General features: G+C 45.9%; 1 protein-coding gene across 3 annotated transcripts in view; it reads right to left on the minus strand.

Moving 5' to 3' along the window:
- Positions 1-8,610: 8,610 nt before the first annotated feature.
- The window catches only part of NOXO1 (NADPH oxidase organizer 1), a 60,838-nt gene continuing 45,112 nt past the window's right edge, over positions 8,611-24,336 (minus strand). For all 3 annotated transcript variants that reach the window (XM_069647303.1, XM_069647304.1, XM_069647305.1), the window contains 4 exons: positions 21,382-21,578; positions 20,313-20,426; positions 14,667-14,784; positions 8,611-9,684 (listed from right to left, as the gene is read on the minus strand). In XM_069647303.1, the coding sequence (XP_069503404.1) occupies positions 8,997-9,684; positions 14,667-14,784; positions 20,313-20,426; positions 21,382-21,578 (1,117 nt within the window). In that variant the 3' untranslated portion in view covers positions 8,611-8,996. The remainder of the gene's footprint in view (positions 9,685-14,666; positions 14,785-20,312; positions 20,427-21,381; positions 21,579-24,336) is intronic.

The raw sequence follows: 24,336 nt of genomic DNA on the forward strand, positions 1-24,336 counted from the left end.
GAATCATGGGCTGCAGCCTATACTCAGATGAGTCATCATTTTTGTCTTGCTCATCATCAGCGAATGTGGGTGGTGGTGAAGGCCAGGGATGTCCCATATCCTGTTCCGCTACACTGTCTTCTATTCTTCGTGACTCATTAACACCCCGGGAAAGGGTGTCAGCCAATCAGATTGTTTGGAACATGCACTGTATTCACAGTCAAGCCTGTGCTCTGAGCAGCCTGAGCACTGCGTGCCTGTAACTCCTAGCAAACTCGCTGCGTTAGCACCTGTGATGAGCATACGGGGTTGCAAGGCTAGCTTTCCAACCCATAAATGAAAGAAACAAACAGACCTCACTAGTTCATGATGCTGCTAAGAATTGGCTGAGCCCAATTTCATTGTCAATGATGTCACGGTTAACAACAATGGAAACAGGCTTCACCAAACCCCTGTGGTTTGGTGGATCGCTCTGGTATGTTATTATTTTTAAAACCAGTCCTAGCACACAAATATGCTCATCATTGGTTCTAATAACGACATAACCCTCCACGGCAGGCAGACAGACCCTTCCGAAAATGGCCCTGTTGCCCACGTTAAGGGTCCTGTGCTTTGCTTGGGCCCTTAACTGGGGTGGCAGACTATTACCAGCAGAATCTTCCTACCCTTTTGGGCAATATTGCCTCAGTGCATGCAATGTGCACCTTTCATGCTTCTGCCCCCATGGACAGTGGATTGAACCTCCTCCTTCTCTGGCTGCAATATCTGAGCACTATTTTGTCTTGCACCCCAAAGTCATGTGTGGCAGAGCATGCTGCAGAATGCAAGATTGATGCCTTCACTTTACAGCACGCAATACTGCCATCCTCAGAGCACACAGCAGCTGCTGTGGCTGGGTGAAGTGGCCTGAACATTTGTCATGCAACGTTGTCTTCGTGATTTCCTCTAGTAGTGGTCATAAACAGATGCCACATTCAGTTGCTGTCATTAAATGGAAATCTCGTGCCTATCTCCAAATGATTCTGGGATTTCCCCTCAATAGTCACTGACAAGAAAGGGTATGCACATGCATATCGTGCAAGGTGGTCAACAGGGAGTATCCGCTCTCTGGTAGTAGCCGCAAGAAGATGTTGCAAGCATTTCACACTCAGTTAATGCCGCTGCGTATAGATATGGCCGGGGCTCTCTAGCTGTCACCCCAATTTTCAGCAGAGAACACTTTGGCCTATCAAAGACTCCCCACCACAAGAATGGAAGACTCCGCTATTGGAGCAGAGTTACTGGGGGTCATTCCGAGGTTGGAGGTAAGGAATTACCAGCAACGGTAAGGGTGCCGATGCCGGTAATCCCTTACCTCCGTATTCCGAGGTCCCTTTGCGGGTCCTTCCTTACCTCCTGCTTTTAGCAGGAGTTAAGTGCGGGACCCGCAAAGGTACTTCGGAGGTAATTACGGTACCGTAATTACCTCCTTCCCCATTCCCATTGAGCCCTATGGGGCAGAAATGGGAATGGGGAAGGGCAAAAGGTGAATGGGGAATTACCGGTCCCTCCAACCCTGGAATGGACCGGTAATTACTCCATTTACCATGCCGGATTTGGGACGGTTTCGGAGGCAACCATGGAGCTAATTACTCCATGGTTAGCTCCAGACCCGGAATGAGGCTCACTGTCTTTTATTAGCAAACAAAATGACAGGGATCAGACCAGGAAAACAAGTATCCCCTGGAGCTCTCCGCTTCTAAGCATGTGTCACCCGGTTTTATCCGTGTGACATCACAAATTCAGTTTCCATGTCAGAAACCTATCAGACATTTACATTGGTCAGTTTGGGTGAGCTACATATAGGAGCTATAAGGGTTAGTTCTACTATTGGATAGCCAAATCTAGTGGCTCCTACTAGGACCACCTCTACTGTCAATCTACAATGTTGCCGGATCGCAGAGAGACCATTGGCCCCTGCAAAAAGTTATATCCCCTTGTGAAAGGTGAATCTGGATTGGGCAAAAAGTGTCCTTCTAGCCTTGGGATCCTGGACGGTTACCAGACTGAGTGCACCTTTTCAAGTCAATGGGATTGAACATGGAGGTGCGAAGTGTTCTCTAATGTTGCCATCTCTGATCACCTAAGCCTGTGAGAGTGCATTCAGTTAGCAGTTTGTGGGCAACACTTGTAACTTTTCTCCTCTGATTCGATGGGAACAGTCCTCTTGGTCTACCTCGGTTGAATGGGCATTGTCCTGTTCGGCTGGGTCACATGTGTTGGGACCACTAAATGAAGCTATGCTGCTTGTAAGTATGAGGATTTTAGCCTGATTTTCTGCAGGTGGCTCATTGTCTTGGTAAATGGAACTTTTCCGTCTCCACTTGTCCTTGGCTGAGTGCATCGTCTCAGCACGCCTCTGGCTGTGGCGCTCATGTCACCCTGTCCATGTACCTAAAGTCTGTTTCTCCCTTGTCATTCATTGCAGAGACCTATAGCTTCCATATTGTTCCTTATGACTCCTTCGTGTTAGTGGCAGTCACGCATGTGCAAGCTAAATATAAAAAATACTTGGCATCGTGCGGTTTCTGCTTTGGTGAAAGATATGAATATAGAGATGTGTATGCGTGTCCAGTACTCCTACCTATGTGGGCCATAAGCATGTTATTTGTGCCTATATGCAATAAACTAGTGCATGTTTGTGTAACTTCATGAATGGATGCACATGTACTTCATGTATAAGTGCGGCTATGTCATGATGCCAGCAATGACGTCAATGATTTCTGGCTTTGCAGTCAGTCGACTTGCTTGACCGATGTAATTTCCATATCGTCCAAATCATTGATTGGGTATGGTCTGAACGGCTGTCTGAGAGAGTAACGATTCTCACACCTGCGATGCATCAATGACTGCGGTGATGGACCTAAGAATGAGGCACATCTGTCATTTCTTTGCCTTTGTGTTGAGAGTCGTGTGGGGGCTATGAGGGTCATATTGGGTCCTCTGTAATCACCAGCCACCAATCAACTCTGGGACTTTCTCATTGCTTGTAAGAAGTTGTCGCAAATGGAAGGCACACTCTTTTACATCAAGTGAGTGGTAATCTCTGGGATTTCCTCCCTTCACCCTGGTCCCTGATTCACTGTACAAAACATGTCACATGCAAGTAGGTCATGCATGGTGCCCACTGGGATTCTCTCCTCCCTGCTCGTAATCACACACACATGTCACAGTTGGTTACAGTCACTGAATTGTTATCATCCTGCCTTCCTATTTCAAATTCTCTCCCTAAATTAAATGCTGTTTTAAATTTCTAAATCTCCCTCCATTCAATCATGTTTCAATTGTCTACCTCCCTCTCACTCAACCCAATCTTATTTCAGTTTCAAATGTCTACCAATTCAGGAATGGGGTGCCGCCAACAATCTCTGCATTAATGCCAGTAAAACTGAGATCGTCCTCATTGGGACACCTGCTTCTTCGTTTCCTCTCTCTCTCTGGCTGCCCACTCTGGGCCCTCTTCCTGCTCCTTCCTGTGTGGCTAAGAACCTTGGTGTCATCTTCGACTCCACCCTCTCCTTCTCTCCTCACATTTCTGATGTCTCCAGGAAGTCAAACTATCAGCTGCACCTCCTCAGAGGTATTCTATATTTTCTCACTTTCCTCCAGAAGCTCACTGTCTCGAGAGCTCTGGTCCCCTCAAGGCTGGACTACTGCAACAGCCTCGTTTTAAATCTTCCTGCCTCTACTCTATACAACTCATCCACAACAGGACTGCGAGACTTGTCCTAGGCATAAAGCTCAGGGATCGTATCTCTCCACCACTAAAATCTCTTCACTGGCTCCCCATTGCTGCAAGGAACAAGTTCAAGACCCTCTGCATTGTCCGCAAGGCTTTCTGGGGCCTGGGACTGCTCTACCCCCAACTTTCTCTTCCAAAACATCTTCTTCCTCGTGCTCTCCGCTCATCCACCTCCAACTCTCTGAGGGTCAGATGCTTCTCCAAGCAGAGAGTTGGGGGTAGATCCCTCTCCCACGGCTGGGGCCTCCCTCTGGAACAGCCTCTCTGCCTCTCTCAAACTTGAGCAGAACCACCTCCGGTTCGGGAAGCAACTCAAGACCTTCCTTTTCGCTCTGCTTTCTCTCTTCCTCTCCCCTGCTGATGTTCCTGACTGCTCCGCACACTTGTCACCTGGATACCCTCTGAACTCGTGCCCAGGCTCCTGCATGTCCAGGTGCCCTTGCACTGCCTCCGTGCTCCCCCAGCACTTAAGGGTCTGTTCGTACAACCCTGCAGTTCTGTCTCTCTGCGCTTATGAGCCACCTGCTGGCTGCAATTATTGATTTACCTACAGTTCTCCATTCCCCTCCTGGCACTTCTCCCCTTCCCGCTTCCCCACACTTGCATGATCTGAATGACACAAGGCCTAGTAAGATCGTTGTTTTGTCATCCATTTGTTTCCCCCTCCTTGTCTCGTTGCGCCTAAGCACAATTATGTACATGCGCGTTATAAATGCCGAATCATATCATATTATATACCTCTCCCTCAAGTATCTCAGCAGCCTCATGCCACTGGCTACACGGATGCTCAGGGATGTGCATTATACAGCATGGGAGACTGAACTTGCTTGAACTCTCCCCCACAAACCTTGAAGGACTTTGGAGAAAGTTGGGTCCAGTCAAATCGATGCAGAAGCAGGTGATTTGAGGTTTAACCAAATAAATTCACTGGGTGTATTCATAAATAACTGAGGTAGGTTTTAAAAAGGTAGGTTTTTTTCAGTTTGAGAAAATATAGATGGCAGGGACAAAGTCTCACTCCCTCTGTCATAGGAGTTCCAGTTCTTGGATGTGAAACAGGAGAAGGACTGAAGGCTGTTTTGGCCTTTTCCCTTTGGGGATTTCCAATGTTAGTCAAGTTTCTATTGGCCCTGTGAAAATATGGATACCTGCTCAGTGTCTTTAACTAGCAGGTAACGTGTTATTTTGTTTGTGGTTTGTCTACGTTAACAAAAAAACAACTTGGCTAAAAACACCAAATTTTGTAATCGAATTTCGAATTTGTTTTTTTTTTCATTTTTTTGCACGTTTTTCGAAATGCAATGCAGGGGGAGACCCCTCGCAGCTCTCCTCCCGTCCCCCCGATGGTTTCCCCCACCTTGTCAACAAATAGCCAAATCATGCAGGGATCTAAAGTATAATTGTTTAAGAGCTGAAAAGGCAGAATAATGTTAAAACTGCCCTACCATGTCAGTGATGATAATGAACTGGAGTCTGATCTGCTTTTTGTCTGCAACTAGCTGATTTGTGGCTACACTTATTTTGTTTAGGGTGCACTGGTCAGTCTATATGGCTGCTACCAGGTGAGGGAGTGTGACTCTCATGCTCTTTCACACTTGTTTTTACATTGCACCACAGCCACCTATAATGGAGGGTTGCAGAAACCTGTTGTTTCCTCCAAGTAAATACCACTGACGCTTGTGATGTGCACCGAACAGGCTGGTGAATATTAAGCAATGTTTACCTTTGTCTAGGTGCACAGCCATGCACCTTTATCCTTCACCACGATTTGGCTAAAGGTTACTTGTTGTAATGTAGCTTGGAGTGTGGAGTGTGGTGAGGTCATGGGCTGGTGTGGAATGTGATGGTTGTAGTGTTCTACAGTTGACCGTTGGGCTTGGAGTGAGAGAGAGCGGAGGTGTATGGGTGTGGGGACAAGCCCGGTGTTTGCTTCCTTATGTCTTGTCATCCGTGTCCCCTACCATCCTGTGTACATCTTGAAGGAGTACAGGACCAGGACAATAAAGCATCGTGTAACTTACCTTGGTGTCCAGGATCTGTCCTTCCTGCATTACTCCTTCATCTGGACAGGCCTCCTTACAGATCCAAGGCAGGGAGAGCGGGAGGCTGTGTGCATGGCCGAAGCTATGTCAGCAGGAATGGGTGTCCCTGCATTCTCCTATCGGCACCCTCCTACCAGACCCAGTGGCTTTCAGTGTGCACTGTCTGTTGGGTTCAACGTCCAATGTATCCAAAACAAGATATTCTGCTTCCTCGGTTTGGTGCTTACGTGCCAGCCAGGAGCCAAAACCAATGGTGCAGCTAAATCACCACCTCTGAACCAAAACATTGAGGAGTGGCAGCAATGTACCAGCTAGGACCCAAAACCAATGGTGCAGCTAAATCACCACCTCTGAACCAAAACAATGAGGAGTGGCAGCAATGTACCAGCTAGGACCCAAAACCAATGGTGCAGCTAAATCACCACCTCTGAACCAAAACAATGAGGAGTGGCAGCAATGTACCAGCTAGGACCCAAAACCAATGGTGCAGCTAAATCACCACCTCTGAACCAAAACAATGAGTGGCAGCAATGTACCAGCTAGGACCCAAAACAAATGTTTTCAATAAAGAATTGCCTGTGAGTTGCAACGAATTCTGGTACTAAAGCGTCACCGCGGTGTGCCAACTAAGTCTCCTCTGTGAATCAAAACAATATAGTCTTACTAGATGGCGCTAAAGTACCACCTTATAAGCACAGCTAATGGTGGTGCAAAAAGGCCACCAGACCCAAATCATAGCATGCTAAGAACACCTGCAGAGTTTGCCTACAAACTCCAATCCTTTCCTACCCATACGTTTAACAGAGTAAGTGGCAATTAAGTGCCAAACATACAAATTACACTACTTTCTACCGAAGCACCAAGCAACAACAAAGGTAGGATGGGCAATGTAGCATTTGGGCATCTTTATCAGATGACCATATCCTCTGGCCCCCATTAAGGCCTGGCTAATAAGCGGTTACAGGCTCACTTAACACCTGTGGAAGAAAATGCCAAAACAAAAATATGTATATACTGTCTGTCTCTCTGTGTCTCTGTCTCTGTCTCTCTCTCTCTCTTTCTCTCTCTCTCTATCTCTATCTCTCTCTCTCTCTCTCTCTCATTGATGAAACAGTTTATTAGATAATAGCAAAAAGTACCTGTTCTCTGAACGGGTTCTGTGGACAGACATGACAATACTCTCAATTGTTCAAAAGCCACGATCCTGTAGGTCGCTGTTCGGATTCACTTATTGCATGATGTGCTATGCATTCTGAAGTAAACTGCACTGAGAATGGGTGTGTGTGTGGCTGGCTGTCATACCCCGGAGAAGACGTTGGGAGGTGGTGTGAGTAGTAGAGAGGGCCCCCTTTTCTTTCATGTTAGATTTTGACAGCTGGGCACGCCCCCTGTTTCTGGTCTTAGTGCCTCCCCTTTTGATAGACTTTGATAATGAAATAAAATATCAAAAATGTTTTATATTCATTTGATATCAAATGTATATTTTATATAAAGTGGGTATACATTTTATATCATTTGATATAAGTGAACATACATTTTATAAAAAATCTATACAATGATGGGGCAGCGGATGACGGTGTTTCTTAGTCGAGCGCTGGGAGCGAAGTGAGCTCTGAAGACAGGGACTGTGAATCTAGGGTTTTGCAGAGTGACGCAGTGATGACGTCACCGAGGGATTCCATCCCGAGGTAATAGGAAGCAGATATGTATTTTATAGATAGTATAGGTGATGGATCCCTTTGTAACATTGAATTTTGCTATAGGCTCAATATAAAAATGTTTACAATCTCAATGACACGGGCTAGAATTGATAGCTTTTTTATATAAAATGATTGAGCTATGAACAGAGCCAGGGATGGTTTCAGTATTTCAATGCAAATAAAATCTGAATAAAAATTGTTGTTTTAAATGTTAATAAAAAAATGATTGTTAATAATATCTGGTTGTGTTTTTAGGTTGAGCTGTTATGGGATGAGCATGCCCAGGCATGTTCGCCCCATAACTGGGCATGAAGCTGGCTGAAATTTGTTATGACAAAGGAGTTTTAAGAGCCTGTAGCACTATTTGCGAACAATTCTAACTAACACAGTGTTTGTTTTAACTTACGCAGTGTGATGAAAAATATAGAAACTGTTTTTTTAGCCCACTTTAGGCCACTTTTATGGGAGTTCTTAAATTGGGTAAAATTTTGGGCCTGCACGTAAGAAATACATTGGTTAAAGGCAGCCCATTGCTTGCCAAATACACAGAACATCAATCTTTGTAAATTATACTTATGGCATTTTTAGATGGTCCTTAAGACCAGGGTATGATGATTCCACATAATTTAGCCATCACTGTTCATGATTGTTGTACTTAGAATGAGATGGGGTGGACTGGCCTATAGGGCACTCTGGAGATTTTCCCGCTAGGCCTCTGCACCCTGGGACTCTTTTGTGTGGTTACCCATTTTATGTCCACATTTTCTCATAGAGAAAGGATTGGGCTTGCTGAAAACGTGTAATATGGGGCCACCTTGAACATTATTTCTAGGGCCTCTTTCGGCTTCCAGACCACTCCTGAGCATGAGGGTACAGTTCATGGTTTTTAACCTCCCTAATGGAAAGTTTCTTCTCTCAGAACTCCATAGAGTAAAAACACATGGCTCTTGGGCGGTGCCTCGATCTGGGCAAACGTTTTCACATATATGCACAAAATTGACTAAAGTTTCCTTTTTACTGAAGTAACACATTTATTTTGTAAGCATCAAAACATTTAAACTAATGCTGATATAAATATGGCACCAATCAATAGAAAAAACAGAATTGGTGTGGTAAATTAATTCATTTTTAACAGGTACATAAAAACAGAAAAAACCTGAAATGATACAGGGAAGGGAAGGTGTGGTAGAGGTGATGACCATGAGACAACGAGGCGGCCTTCCGTGACATGGACATATGCCATGAAGCGTGTCGCTAACACAGCTTAAGTCAATTGGCTGATACATTCTTTCTTACAAAACCAGTGAGTGACCATAAAGGAGCTGGATTAAGAAGACAGTAACATTCAGACAGTCGCAGAATTTCACAGAAACTTCACCAATCCTGCCTGAATTTTCTGGTTCCCCAGCATATCAAAGTCTGCAGGCACTGAACTCCAGCTTTACTCCGCTGACTACCTAACAGCATCGTCCTGCTTGGTTCAGTTGATGTGACTCACAGTACAAGTCTCTGCTGCCCTGTTTTCTGCACTGCCTTCTTGGTGACTGTGGTGCACTTCTGTAAGATTTCTTGTGCTTGTGGTCTTGGAGGCACCACAGGAATGTTTGAGTCGGAGTTCACATTGGCAGAGTAGAGGAATGGGTCAGAGCCACTCATTGAAGAGCTGTCCTCGGACCCAGAGTTCTTTCTTGGTTGGCTAAGCTCACGAGGCAGCTTTCGTATCGCTGGGGCTCGTGCGATGAGCGAGCCCTTGGACATCAATGGCAATTCCCAATCAGCTTTAATAAGTTTCCGTGGGCAGGGAACGGGTTTCAAGTTAGCGTTTGGGTTACGGCCTCTTGCGCCACCTACATCACCTTGCAGCATGTTCAACTCTAGACCCAATGGCGAAATGTGCTCTTGCCCTCCGTTGGTAGGTAATCCAGACAGGGATCTGGACTTCCTTCTGCTCAGAGCCATCCGTCTCTCCTCTTGCCTCTTGCTTGCAGCACTGTTTTGTGATGGGTCGTCCTCGACGGCCCTTTGATTTGGCGCGGCGGCCACATTCAAGTTTCGGCTGGCTGCATGTATATCTGGGGTGGAAGCGTAAATACCTTTGTTAAGGACATCCTGGAACCTCTGGTGCGGATTTGTGTATGGCCGGAGATACATGGAGGGAATGTAACCTGCCCTTCCGTTGTACCTGCAGAAAGATGCAAAATTCACAATGAGATGAAGGAAGAAGAAGTCTGAAGAGAATTGTCTTCTAAAAATGACAAGCCAACATTGTTAAACACTCGCTGGATCTGTTCTCCCTCAGTTGAACCTGGATAAACTGACGTCTGATGACGTACCATATCCGAGGCTGGATGATGGGACTTGGCTGACCCTGGTAGCCAGCATGCCACCACCCGCTCTGTGAAGTAGGGCCCTGAGCATGTACAGAGAGGATCACCCGGCACCCCCAGTCCATCACCAGCCTTAGTATAAAGACCCCCTGCACGGTCTCTGCAGACCCCAACCCTGTTAGTCCTAGAGAGTCTAGACTGTGGTACAGTTCAGTAAAGGTCTCCCAAGTGGCATGAAGTCGAGTTTCCAAGGCAGTGGGAGGAAAGTGGGTCATTTGCCTGAGAATAATATCAAAAGGTTTCCAGAGCACACCAGGTTTCCAAAATTCCCAATTGAACTTCTCTGGCCCATTACATAAGGTAAACACAATCTACAGCCCCCTAGAATCCATTAACAAGCTTTCAATGCCAGAATACCAAACCATTTGTCAGGCAGTTCCTGTTAGGCCTGTAAAAGGGCAAGGTCCTTGTAAGGTAAGAACCGTCCCCACCATTTTGCCAACAATAAGTGGACCTTGAAATCAAGAACCTAGAGGATCTAACATGGGACCAAAAAGGAATGAATTTGATGGCCCTGACCCTGATCCTGCACCTCCCTGTGGGACTGCTACCACAGGTGACTGCCACCTGAAAACGTAAACTCTAACAGCTTAGTTGGATTAGCGGTAATGCTCACAAGCCATGGTCACACGCGCAGAGGACCACAAGTCTGCACTGTGAGAGCAGGCGCAGCATAGCCTGAGAATGGTAACTGAAACAACATTTCCCACCAAGGAGCAAGAGCATGGGCCTTCACACAACAGCGAGGAAAATCACCATATGAAAACAAGATGGTGGAGAGCGAAGTTAAAGCCTTGGGCCACAGACCAGCACAACTTAAGTAAATGTAGTTGGGAGTTTGGTAGATCAGAGTAAGCCGACAATTCATTGTGCTCACTTAAAATAAACCCCTAGCTTAAGTCAATCACTCAATTACTTTGTCAGTGGGCCAACATGCTAAGATAATACAAAGGACAAACAATCACAAAATATGTGTGAGTTGGAATGTGGAGGTGAGGAGAGTGAGATGGCACTTGTCAGAAGAGAAAGAAGAAGAGAAACAGGAATGAGAAGGAGGGGAGTGATTGAGAGATAGGGTGATGGAGGAGTAAGGGAGCGGAGATCAGGTGGGGACAGTATTAGAGAAAAGGGGTGAAGAGGCAGTGAGAACATCTGAGAGAGGAGGTGAGGAGGTGGTGACAGAGGAGTAAAGGAATGTAGCTGAGGTGGTGAAGAGAACAGCAGAGGAGGAAGAGGTGTCGGAGGAGTAGGACATTGATAGGAATTAGAATATCAGAGAGACGAGGAGTGAAGGACGCAGCAACTACAGTGCAGTGTAATATTAAGGGGGAGGTGAAAAATAATAGCGAGGAGGAGAAGAAAAAGCAAGCAGAGGAGAAACCTCAAGGCGAGTGAGAAACACCAGTATAGAGCAGGGCGAAACATCGAGATGAAAAGGAGGGCGATCATCAATAGTGATAGATAGTGGAGCTAGAGAGGAAAGAGGGGTGTCCTGGAGCCGGATTACTTAGGATTACTAAATTGATTTATTATCACTATGCTCCACCAGTTCGAGCGCTATACATTTTTTTTCTGGCTGCTCGATTTCAGCCTGATCCTAAAATGGCTGCCATATAAAACACTCATGCAGCCTTGGCAACAGCTTTTTCCCACGCTGTGCAGTGTGCTCCTTCAGTCACTCGAAGATGCCCCGCTCTCTGCACGCAGCCTTTTGACAGCCTATCTGGCCCACCACCAAAGGAAAATTCGCCAGCATGGGCACTTTTAGTTCCACATGAGCAGTCGTTACATTCAGACACTTAAATGTGACTTTCTGTTTACATGCAGCCATACCTTTGATGGCTGACCGCTTTACAACACATTGGACCTTTTCACCTGTAGTTATTCGGTGAAAGGTAAGACACGTTTTATGCTTTGTGTACATTTATATTTATTATGTACATAACGGTTGGGGTTTAGACTCACCCCCTCCCCCTTTTTTCTGTTTAATACAACAGGAGTACCTAGAGACCAGCCCAGTGTGGCGTATGGATCTCTAATACAGTGCCTATCAATTGCTATATAGGTAAGCTGTGTGTTTTCTATTTTGTGACTACACATTTTTGATTCAGTCAATTTAAATTAGTTCTGCGGCTCATACACCCACCTGATTGTGATCTCCCTTCCCCACAACTTAGACGTCCCGTGTACAGAACCTTGTCCTGATGATGGCCGTCCCAAAGATGAGGCTCATTTAGCCCAATTCTAAACGGCCGAAACACCTGGTGTAGACATACTACTCCCCGAATTCACGGCACATTGATTGCTGTTCACACATGAAAAATCTTATCTGTTGCATCTTATTTGTTTTACGTTGTCTTTAGAATTCCGCTTTGAATTGTTTCACAATTGAACTGTGTCTGTTTTGACAAACCTCCACAGAGGTTGGGTTTGTTGCACACACACCATTTTCAACTTTGTCCCGAGCATTGGTGGTAAATGGTGTTTTAAAGCATTTACGTTTATGTTCTGTTATGGTCCAACAAACCATTGATGATGTCTATTCTCTCTCTGTAAATTGTGTTGTTTTGTTTTTGACTCATGCAATTACAACATAAAAAGTCCTCTAGAGATCTTTCTCTATGATAACAATTTCGAAGAGTCATTTTTTCAAACCAACTGTGGGAGCCCTTCGTGTATGAGTACCCTTGAACCTATTCATTGGTGTATTTTGTTTCTGATTTAACCCTCCTGGGTAGAATAGGTTCCATACCAGGTGCCCAGATTTTTTGCTCCTCCACTTCCTACTCCAACATTCATAGCAATCTTGTACCTAGAGAAATATTCCCGTCTTCAATACTGCCTCTCTGCCAAGTTTTCCTAATTTTACCTCTCTCCTGACACCTCAACACTTCATCACATGCTTGTGTCGCCACCACGTCTCCACTCACACTCCACAGGCATAAGACATGTTTACCTCTCTCTTCCCTTCTTCTCATCCTTTCCACTAGCCTCTTATCTCGTGGTCTTCTCCTTCTCCCCCTCCACCTCAGCTCTTATTCCAATCTCCACTTTGGACTCCTGCCTATCCTTGCCTCCAACAATTCCTCCAGCCTCCTCATGACCTTTCCCCTCTTCCTGAATGTTTATCTCTTCCATTAGCTTAATGTTGTCTCCAGCCTTCTGAAGGTGGGTGCTTGAAAAGAGAAAGATTGATTGTCGGTCCTCTCTTTGTGAACAAGTTGTGATTCGAGCTGGTTGGTCAGCTTGCTACGCGAGGAGCGTGTGCCATCAGATATGTGGAGCATATACGCCATGTTCAGTGGTGTGTTACTCGTGATTGCTTTGTAGGTGATACATGCAGTCTTGAACAGTAGCCTGGCCTGTAGAGGAAGCCAATGTAGTTTGCGTAGGATTCGAGGGATTCGGTCAAATTTCCATGCACCTGTAATAAGACGTGTTGTAGCATGGTGGACTGCTTTTATGGGAGCCAAGTGAGCAGCTGGAAGCCCCATCAGCAAGGAATAGAGAATTTCACCCATCAGTGTGCAAGACAAGGGCTGCACTACGGTCCGGAATGTAAGAGATGCGGATCAATCGGTCCCCCTGCCCCCTTTCAAATCTAAAGCTACCCCTCTGTTGTGCGGAGTCCCTCAAGGCTCCGCAGTATCCCCTTTTCTCTTCAACATTTACATTCAGCCTCTTCTTGGTATCATCCAGTCTCACAGCTTCCTATCCTACTCCTATGCTGATGACACACAGATTCTCCTTCGGCTCGATCTCTCCTGCTCCGACACTGCCGCTCGGCTTAGGAGCTGCTTGGAGGATGTGGGTGAATGGATGTCCAGGAATTGGCTGAAGTTAAATGCTGATAAAACTGAGGTACTGGTTGTGGGTGCAACAGATCCCTCACAGTACTGGACCTCTGAGTTTTGGCCATCTAGTTTGGGCCATTTTCCTTGCCCTGTCTCCTCTATGAAGGATCTAGGTGTTACCATTTCTAACACCTTATCAATGTCTGACCAGATATCAGCAATTTGCAAATCCGGTCATTTTAAGCTGATGGTGTTCCGTAATGTTCTTCCTTATATCCCTGCACATTTTTATGCTCCTGTAGTCTCTTCCTTTGTAATGAGCGGCATTGGATACTGCAATGCGTTCTATTTGGCACAACCTGCCTATCTATTACGCTGACTTCAGTTACTACAAAACATGGCTGCTAGATCTGTCATCCACTCCCCCTATAGTGCGCACATGTCTCCTAATCTCCGTCAACTCCACTGGCTTCTGGTTGAGAAGAGGGTGCTGTTCAAGTCTCTCTGCATTTAGCATAATGCCTTCTACAAACAGGGGGCTGAATATCTTCAGGCTCGATTTCTCCCCTATACCGCATCTAGAGCACTCCACTCTTAAACCTTCCTGACCATCCGGATTCCCCGGACCAACCTCTCCCATACTGGTGGACGCACCTTCTCTGTGGCTGCATCAAAAGCTTGGAACACCCTACCCTATGTTTTAAGCGAAAGGGCGGATCATTTTTCCTTTCGTTGTGTGTTAAAAACCTATTTTTTCTGTCTTTCTGCTACTTAGTCTGTTCCCTTTCGGCTCTCCTTTCTAGTTAGTCCCAAGATGCCCTTGAGTGAACGCTGCGCTTTACAAATTCCTATAAGATAACATAACAAAACCCTCCTGTACTGAGAAGTTGAGATAATAACCCATACATGTATCTGACCCGCACAAGCGCAGAAGCAGACCCTGAAATGACTGATGTAATGCAGAGAAAACAATATGGCCTCACCAGACGAGCCACCAGCCATTGTCAGATTTTTCAACAACTTCAACAACCACTGAGACGTCCACGGAAATTTCGTCAGAACTTTTCGCCTCATAACCTTTCTCTGCAAAGTACAATGCACCTAAGGAGAAATAGAAATTAAGTTAAAAAAAATATGACGTTAGCAGCAGCGCTCATCTGAATTAGTGGCGGTCTGACCAATACGGAATGTCTGCAGCAGGCGGTCTGACATGGCTACATGTCCTATTTGTCTCTCAGATGCATCAGCCAGTCATGAAATCTCCACATGTCCCTGTTGGTCAGTCACCTGTGACCAGGAAGGAGTAGATAGTTAGACGGAGAGGTGTGTTATCAGGATGCCAAGTGTTTGCCAACCAACTGAGGGAGCTGGGGTGGGATCAGGGTATCAGGAGGTCAATCATTCCCCAGTGGATTGGCAGATCTCTGGGTTGAAGGCTTGGTTGGAGGCCCTACCCATGACTCATCCCATCCTCTTCCCTTCCTACCATTTAAAGACATCCTAGGTTCAAATCTCTGAAGATAGTATGGTGATTGCTCTGAGTCAAGCGAGCTTCGCCTTGCTTCATGATCAGAAACAAAAACACCAAGATACCCTGAAGAACCCTGGAGTGCAGGGAATAAGACATAAAACCACACTAATTATCCATGTGTTCGAATATTTGAAAAACATTTTTTAGGGAGTACTGAGCAGATTCATTTCAGCCTGTGTAAGGGGAGTGTCGGTTAAATTGAAAATTGCACTGGTAACAGCTAAGTTATTTACCTGAGATACCCTTTCTGACAGGTTCTGAATCCCCCCCCCCCCCCCCGATTGGACATATGAATCTGAATTGGGTTTCTGCATTGAGGGACCCCGTGATCTGGCTTGTTGATTGCCCAGAAACCCACCCGTTTCTAAAAATGGTGGTGCTGCCATGGTCCTACATCAGAGGGCACCATTTGGGGGCTGCATCGTGGGCCATGGCGAATGCTGGGGTTGTTGGGGGTCATGTCTTTGACCTCCTAGGAAATTGACGGGGGCACAGCAAGGAAGGGGGGACTTGCCTGTCTTCCTGTGACCACCCTTAAAAGCGGGTTGCCATGCACCTCTCCCGCTTTCTTCACAGCGTCCGCTGGATGTTTCTCCCACCCTTCCATCCCATGTGCTGGTTCTCTGGGCTGTGACATCCGTAACACTATAGATGAAAATTCACTTGACATTACTTATATCTGTTCTGCCAGCTGTTAAGGTTTCTGAGTTGATTGTTGCATTTGGGACTTTGTTGGCGCTTTTGACAGGGACATTTACAATGTATATGGAGATGTTGTAACCATGATCAATTTTGAACTTATTCTATGACTTATGTTGTGCTACCCGGGCTTTGGTGAGGGATCCTCTCCCATCAAATAGGCCAGCAGGCAGGCGTGGATGGTTGGCTGGCCCCTCGGGTTGTCCATCGGGGAGAAAGCCGGATCGCAGGCGTGGGGCTTCAGCTGTCCGCTTGACATTTGACTTTTTAATTCACCCTCAGAGCAGCTCAGACAGTTAGTAGGCCAACAGGCAAGTGGCGGGTTAGAGGGGGCTACTGGGGACATGGTCATGTTAACTTGTTTTAAAAAGGTAGCAAACAGGTGGGTCCCCATCAAGTTTTGCAAAAAATGTTTGCGCAATAAAACGCGTCCTGTTTGCCTCTAAATGGCTACAATTTTATTTTGTATGTGGTCTGTATGAAGCCATAGGCCTACCCGAGTGCACCTTCTAATGCCTTGTGTTGCCCTGTTGGTCATTTCCTTCAAAGTAGAAGATGGAGAATGACCCATGTTCAGATTCTGAACTGGCAGGGGAAGTATCTGAGAACTTAACCCACTTCTTCTTGGGTTGTTGATGCCCTTTCCCATGTTGGTGAGAAGGTAGGTTCCACCGATGTTTCGGTGTATAGTCATCAGCAAGATAGGGCCATATAATTTATTTATTTAGCTTTATCAGGTGTTTTTTTGTTTATCCATTTTTAGTTTATCCTTTTTCTTTTTAATAGTGATGGTCTTGAATTACTCCACTTGTATCTGAATATTTTGTAATTTTTCTTTTACATCTTTAATCAATGGTTCTGATCTAAAGGCACGTTCGTTCTCTTCTATCTCCACTGTGATGTTCTGGCCTTCCTTCTGGGATGTAGTGATGGCTAGCACTAATAAATATCGGCTACACTGAGTAGCAATCTGTCTAAAAGCCAAATTATAACCACGATTGTCTAGGAAGACACAGGATTCGTTTTTTAATCTGTAGGCCTAATGGAATAAAATTTCCATTTAATGATTCCTTCAGTAAGTGTCCATGCATTTCAGTTCAAATTGCTTTTTGTAAGACGTAGAAGGCTGCAGACAAAAAAGCGAGTATTGGGCCCCCTCCCTCGATTGTGCAGACTCAGCCCAATCACCGATTGTGGGCCATTACAAATGCGGGAATTGTTCGGTATGTGCACTGACCTCCAACATGAAAAGGGTTGAAAAAGTTTGATTTGCGGAGACTTATATGGGAATACAAAGATTTTTTGAAAAGTGTAAAACAACGTGGGCAGTATATTGCATCAAATGCACCTGTAACCTGCTGTATATTGGAGAAAAAAAAGAGAGGTACGACAAAGAATATGTGAACATCGATCATGCCTCAAGAATTCCGTACCTGATAAACCCATGGTTGAGCACATCCAGGATAAAAAACTTAAGTACAATGATTTCAGTTCGTTTGTCATCCAAATAGTACACCCTCTACCAGGAGGAGGAGACTGTGATGTTGCACTAAGAAAATTAGAGCAAAGTTGGATCCACCGTCTTCACACTGTCACTAATGTAGCGTGACATACTAAGCAGGGTCCCATAGGGTAGTGGGCGGTGAATGGATTATCAGGGTATGGTTTCTAAACCTACCCCTCTTGCAAATGGCCACCACGTTTGGAAGACATAAGGCATTAACCCAACAAATGTCGAACAGTGAAAAGGGACTAAGCTGCCAGTTCTGTGATAAAATCTGGAGAAGAGCCGGCACTTACTTTTGATCAAGCATCGACCACGACACACAGACGGCGGACACTGTGGAAAGCTAAAGAATGATGGCTAGAGTAAGTTCCTCTACTTTCGGGAAATCAGTTATGCACTCAGCATGCCAAGTTGATGTTGCTGGTGTTTGTACCAGCGCAACCCCTAAGATCCACAAGTATATATGCACCCACCGGGAGGGAATGCGCATGGGGTGCACCAAACAATTGCCCCACCCGGGTTGCTGCAATTGAACACTAACGAGAGGAGTGGCTCAAAGTGAGACGTTCGGAATAAGTATCAATCTGGAGGTCCAAAACGAGCAGCCCAAAAACTATTAGTTAGGAAGTAGGCACACAATGTTTCCCACTGGGGGGCATGTCACACGCCGCTCTGAACAGAAGCCCAAACTTTTGCGGCCATGCACTCTTATCCTGCATGATCCTCTGCTATCTTCGCGGCATGTCATGGTGGATACTGGGCACCTAGTACTCAATAAGGGTCTGTGGAGTACATGAGCAATTGATGACCTATGTAAGATAGAAGTTATCCTGATTTATTTATAATATTGAAAATTGTTTCTGGTCAGTAGCATCCCCAGAACCAACATCCCCTTTTTTCTTTTTTGAATTGGGGTTCGCCGTAATAGAGCAGGAGGACAACCTGGGCGGCATATGAAACTTATTCAATAAGAACCACCTGGCCAACCTGAATAGAAGGTCAGTAAAGGATGACAGCATCATTTTATCGGAGTAAAACAGAAAAGAATTTGTAAATAATTAATAAAGTCACCAAAACGGGTATGTAGGTAGAATTAAACCAAAATTGTCATCCTTGTAGGTGAGACGGAAAAGTCCCCAGCTTACTAATGAATGCATCGTGATTCATCACGCAATTAAGAATAACTCCTCAAGAAAAGACATGCTTAATTTCCCCTGCATGTGAACTAAACCCAGGTCAGTAGCCAAGTACGGAAGTAAATGTTTTGGATATAGCAATCCACCACAGACCACCTCACTCATAATTTTCATGTTTGTTTTGTAACCCCACAGACTATAGAAGATAAGATGAAGAGGTAGTCCTTCGACTGTTAAAGTGTCTTCCAATTAAAAAATATACGTCCTGATGAAGGCCCAACTCTAAGTTGTGCAAGAACACCGCCAAGAATGGGCAGATCCTCAATAGAGGGCCGAAACACTCCTGTGTCGACCATATATTATATAATACTTCCTTCAGAGATGCGGAATGAAAATAATAACTACCGCAGGGAGATGCAGGCATACAAAACCCCATGTTAACACTGGTAGAAAAATGAGTGTATACTCAATATTTTGATAGAGATCACCCTACCAAGTAATGTACACGTTAGGGTGTTTGTGCTTGCAGATCCCTATGTGTATGACTAAGAACAACTTTCATAAATCTGTTGCTGCGCTAAATAAGCACTTTACTGTGCTAACCCCACCGCTATCCCCAAAGTTGTTATAACTTTGTCTGCAGTTATGCACTTTAACGATTAGGCAAAATCTGTAGACCTTTTTGTTTGAATACGTTTTTTAGAGTTGCTGCTACTCGTGATGAAAACATTATGTATGACATTTGTATGCCACTTTGTGTTGTGGTTCTTGTTCTCAATGTTTGTTGAATGGTATATGTATATTGCAATACTTGTCCTTGAATTAATTGACTTTATGGCAAATGTAAATTAGAGGCACAGTGCAGTATCTGTCCTGGAACTGCACGGCTTCCTGATTAGGCTGTTGAGTCTGCACAATAGAGGGAGGGGTAGCCCAATACCACCGTGTTTCGAGTGAGGCCCCCCCTAAACAAAAACGATAGGGGTAGACCCAGTGTGTATAGACGTAGAAGGCTATCACAGCTTATATAGCTGTCTCGGGAGGATAGTTTAGGGGCAACGTGCGTCGAAAGCAAGACTACACGAAGCAACACAGGTTCGATCCCGGGTCCGCGCTTAGAAACCTCTGGGTATTACGAGAGTTTTAAATAACCTATCATATATGTGAATAATGAGTTGTTTGTCTTTTTAAATATCATTAAAATAATATTTTTGTATTTATGGGATGAAATGTTGTTCACGTTGTACACACTATTGGTTTGAATACCTCTATGCTTTTGCATAACACCTCTATGCACCTGTAAACATTGATTTTGTTGGTGTGTTTGATAATCTGTTGGTTGCATTTGAATTGCTTGCGAATAGTATATCTTGGAGTAGTTCTCCCCCCCAAAAAGTTTTTCAAATATTCTAACATATAGAGAATTAGTGTTGTTTTATTGCTTTATAATCAGAGCAATTTACCAACCTCAGGACCCTGTGGTACCTCATTGTCTTGGCTGAAGTATCAGTGCTATCTACTCTCCTAAGGCATAGCCCAGCTCAGAAAGTTTGGCAACTTTGCAGAGATGTTAGGTATCTGGCAGAGGCAGGCGTGTGACACTGCAGTGGTTGACTGGACTCTTAAAATGGACAGGCTATTGATTGGAACTGCCACAGAATGACATCACGATGCATACTAATCACCAGGTGATGTGCCTGCTTTGTCCACAGCTGCTGAGCTTTGCAGCCTCTGAACCAATGAGTGGGCGACTTACCCCCATGGACTGATTCTCGTACTGCTTGCAGATCATCCGTGCTTCCAGTTTTCTGTAGATATGGAGCCGGGAACCAGGCTAAACGCTTCTCGTCGTTCTCCACTAGCCACCAACCTGCAGTCAAAAACCAACAGAAAGACCTCATGGTGCAACCGAATCCCCATGCAATCAGCTTACTGTGCTATCTGGCCAGCTAAGCGCTCGCCCCTGATATCTGCGCACAGCCTGCTGTGGCAAGTTGAGTCGAAGCGGGGTCCGCTCAGCCTTTCGAGGTGGAGAAATTGAGTACTACTCTGTGGGATTATAACATTTTCTGTTATTTCAGCGCTCTGAGACCTGTGCGTGTGTGGCACTATGTAAGAAATACATTATTATTACGTTGGGCTACAACCTAGTGCCCACTAGATATTTTGAGACTACAACTCCCATGAGCCCTCACCATTGACTATCATGCCTGGGGTTGGTGGGAGCTGTAGTCCAAAACTTCTGGGTAGCCAAAGTTTGAAGACTCAATGTGGCGTTTAAAGCCAGCAGACCAAGGGGTTGTGGGAGGGTTTGCATTTATTTTGTGACATGTTTAAACACACCCTCAGACCATAATTTTCCTCCCAGAGGGGGAGTGTGAGTTGCAGTGATGGATGATCTCGCTGGTGTTGCTCTTTCTGGCATTTGGCCTCACACTGTGGAAGCTCTTCTGGGCTTATCCTTTGAACTGGGAAGACAACCCCAGTACAGGGCTATCCACAAGAAAGCACATGCACCACGTAGAAAGTTTTCCCTACATCCAGAGCTTCCCAATACTCCCATCAACATTGCAAATTCCAGGACTGAATGGAGACCGCGTGGTTCTTTGCGGCAAATGCTTGCTATAGTGGCCACTGATTTCTCAAAGACTGCTGTGCAGAGTTCAGAGTCAGTGGCGTTTGCTGTTGAACATATCAAGGCCTTATAAATGCATTTTTGGTACAGGGTCTAAGCTATACCAATGACTGTTTTACCCTTGAATCCTGTGTGGCAAGCTAGCGGGTGTCTGCCATGTCGTGACGCGCGGTGCACGCAAGCGCAGTACCTGTGGTGTCCTTGAGGAGAACCCCCAGGAAGTCCCCCTGGTTGACCTTGAAGGGGCGGCTCTTGGTGTCCTTGCCTTCATAGGCCTCCACGCACTGGTAGCGGTCCGACTGGATGCGCTGCGTGATGGCGGTCTCAGTCTGGAGCCTGGAGGCCTTCTTCCTCACATCTCCTGCATCCGAAGGCATGATCACAACGCTGGAAAGGTAGGGAGGCAGATGGTGAGATGGATGGGGCAGTGGCAGCCTACCTAGAGACAGACAGGGCTATCCGGGCGCGCTACAGCATGGCAAGGCAGTCAAGATCCACATGGGGATGGGCAGGGGGTGTTCAAGGTTGGTACCTGTGTGGCACTCTACTTCTGAGACAGGCAAGGCTGTCCAGGAACGCACTAAGATAGGGATGATAGGGCAAGCATGCGCTGAGCCAGAAGGGCGGACCAGGCAGGAGCTGAAAGAGGGAGAGCAGTCCATACATGCGCAGAGGTTCCCGACAAACATGGGAGCGGGCGGAACATTCGATATATGTATTGATTCGGGGTGGAGGGGTCAACCCATTCATGCACTAACACAGAGGGTTCAAGTGTGTGCATTGGAACATTGAGGTGAAATGAGGCAACCAGGGTATGTGTTGAGAAGCTGACGGAGCAGGACACTGCGGCGCCGCCAGTTCGGCGCGGGCCTATTTGGCACAGACGTTTGGCTGCAAGAGCAGTTTTGGCGCGCCCAGTTTGGCGTGACCAGTTGGGCGCGACAATGTCACTATTTTAATCGAATACAAAAATGAAGCTTTGCTGCTGTCTTGAACCCGGGTTAGTTGGACTACAAGACCGAAGACATAACCACAAGGCTGTAGATATCTCATTGTGTTTACAAGCACAAGATATATATATCAACCCACTTCATGCTTCAGAAATGAAACGATAGGATCTCTATGGCCTTGTGGTTAACGTTTCTGTCTCTCAGTCCTGCAGGCCTGGGTCTGCGACGGAAAAATGCTTACATTATTTTTTTTTAATAATTGAAATATGGGTATTGTCCCACACAAACATCACCAAAAGATCCCTGCGCGCAACTGGAAGCACCCAAATGGTTTTTGCGGCCAAATGTCTGCGCCAAACCGGCTTGCGCTGAACTGGCCGCGCCAAAATAGGTTGTACCGCCAGCTGACTGACAAAATAGGAAGAGTGGGGCAAGTGCGCCCCCAGATGGGCAGGGCAGTATCGTGCACTGGGAGCATGAATGATAAGGAGTGCTGAACTCATCGAATTATCACCATGAATCGTATCTTCATAATGTCCAGGCAAATATGCCACTAAGCTTCCAGGATTGCCTGAGTACACTCCTCGTGCACTGAACATTACATTTTGCACACCCTTCTGCAGGGCTGGCACACTGCCATTCTGTCACAATTCCGTCTTGCCCCACCGCATCCCTTCCCACCTGTGTTCGTAGCATCTATTTCCCGCTTTCCCATCCTCTTATCTGCCTCTAGGTCATTTTATTTGCCCCAGCAGACTAAGCTCTGGATACCCCTGGCGGGGGCACAGCACACCACTCCACGGACAGGCCCAGGCACTCTGAGAAGGCTACGGGAGTGATTTGGTGCAGTATCAAAGCCTATCAACATAACATATAATAAATAACACGGGGAGAATGGCGCAAACTATTGCATAACGTCAATGCCTCAGGGTGGCATATGAGCTATGCAGGCCACACAACACAGCATAGCAAAAAATAACAACATTACATAGCATAGCATAACACGGATACAATGATCATGGACACTTTACACTTAAGAGTACACATATAATGTTCATTAAAAGGGAGCTAAGTACAGGGTGGGCAGCTGCAGTGTAACGTGATCCCAACTTTGTCACCGGGGTAACCCCCGGTTCACCATGAGCAAGAAATGTTCACTGAAACGGTTAATGACAGCCGCCAGGGAATGGTAATGGCAGGGCTTGCATGGCAGTCATTGGAGAATCATTTGGCTTGTCCCTGTGATTAGAGGCGGGAGCTCTGGGATTTAATAAGACATTCAAGTTGGAATGGGGTTGACATGACACGTGGATATTTGGCATGTGGAGTAATGACAGGTGGGCAGGAGGGAAGCTTTAATTAGCCAAGAGCGGCTTGACGCCGCGCAACCACTCACAGAACTCCCACTCTCACCAACAGAAAGGCAGCCTTACATACTTCACCAGGTTACCACCAGGTATTGATTGGTGGTTACTGGACAGCAGGAGGGCATGCGCCCCTGGATATGAGTTCTGCATGACACACCAAGGCCGGGTTGGACTGGGATAACGAAATTGGCCGAGGCAAAAAAAACATGGCCAGTCTAGGAGAATCACAATTTGCTACTTTTCACAATGAACTGTTTGAGTAGTAAATGGGCGGCACATTGTTGATACAATGTGGGCCAAACAGTGAATTTCAAGAAACCTTGATTTTGTGACATTTTCCAAAACTACCAATCACACTAACTCGTGAAACTGGCCCACACTGGCCCGAAAAACCGGCTCAGGCTGGTGTGTTAGGAAGGCCCTTCTGAATTGCCCTGTAAGACAGTCTGAGCTTGCACCTTCTGCCCCAAAGGCAGATCAAAGCTGGCAGGTAGTAAACAAGGACCATGACAAGATGAAGGTTTGGGCCGTGGGGCATGCCACATTGGAAAGGGTTCTTCACAGTATTGAACCAAACGCCTGAAATCCCTTTGCAGATGTGACCCTTTTTACCTCTAGTAACCCAAGTTGGGTAGTACTGTGACCCAACTCCATGCATTTAGAGTATTATTCAGTTGGCTATGACCGGCTACAATAGCCTTCTGCTGTCTGGTGAGGTCTCCATGCAAGGGTTTGAGAAAGCGCGCTGTGTGACCTCCAATTGGTCGTCTGTTACCCACGTTCTTAGATGACAGCCCTAGAGAGAGCAGTGAGTCTAGAGCAGAGGTC

The sequence above is a fragment of the Ambystoma mexicanum genome, chromosome 2q, assembly GCF_040938575.1.
Source record: "Ambystoma mexicanum isolate Mex_15411 chromosome 2q, UKY_AmexF1_1, whole genome shotgun sequence".
NCBI lineage: Eukaryota > Metazoa > Chordata > Amphibia > Caudata > Ambystomatidae > Ambystoma > Ambystoma mexicanum.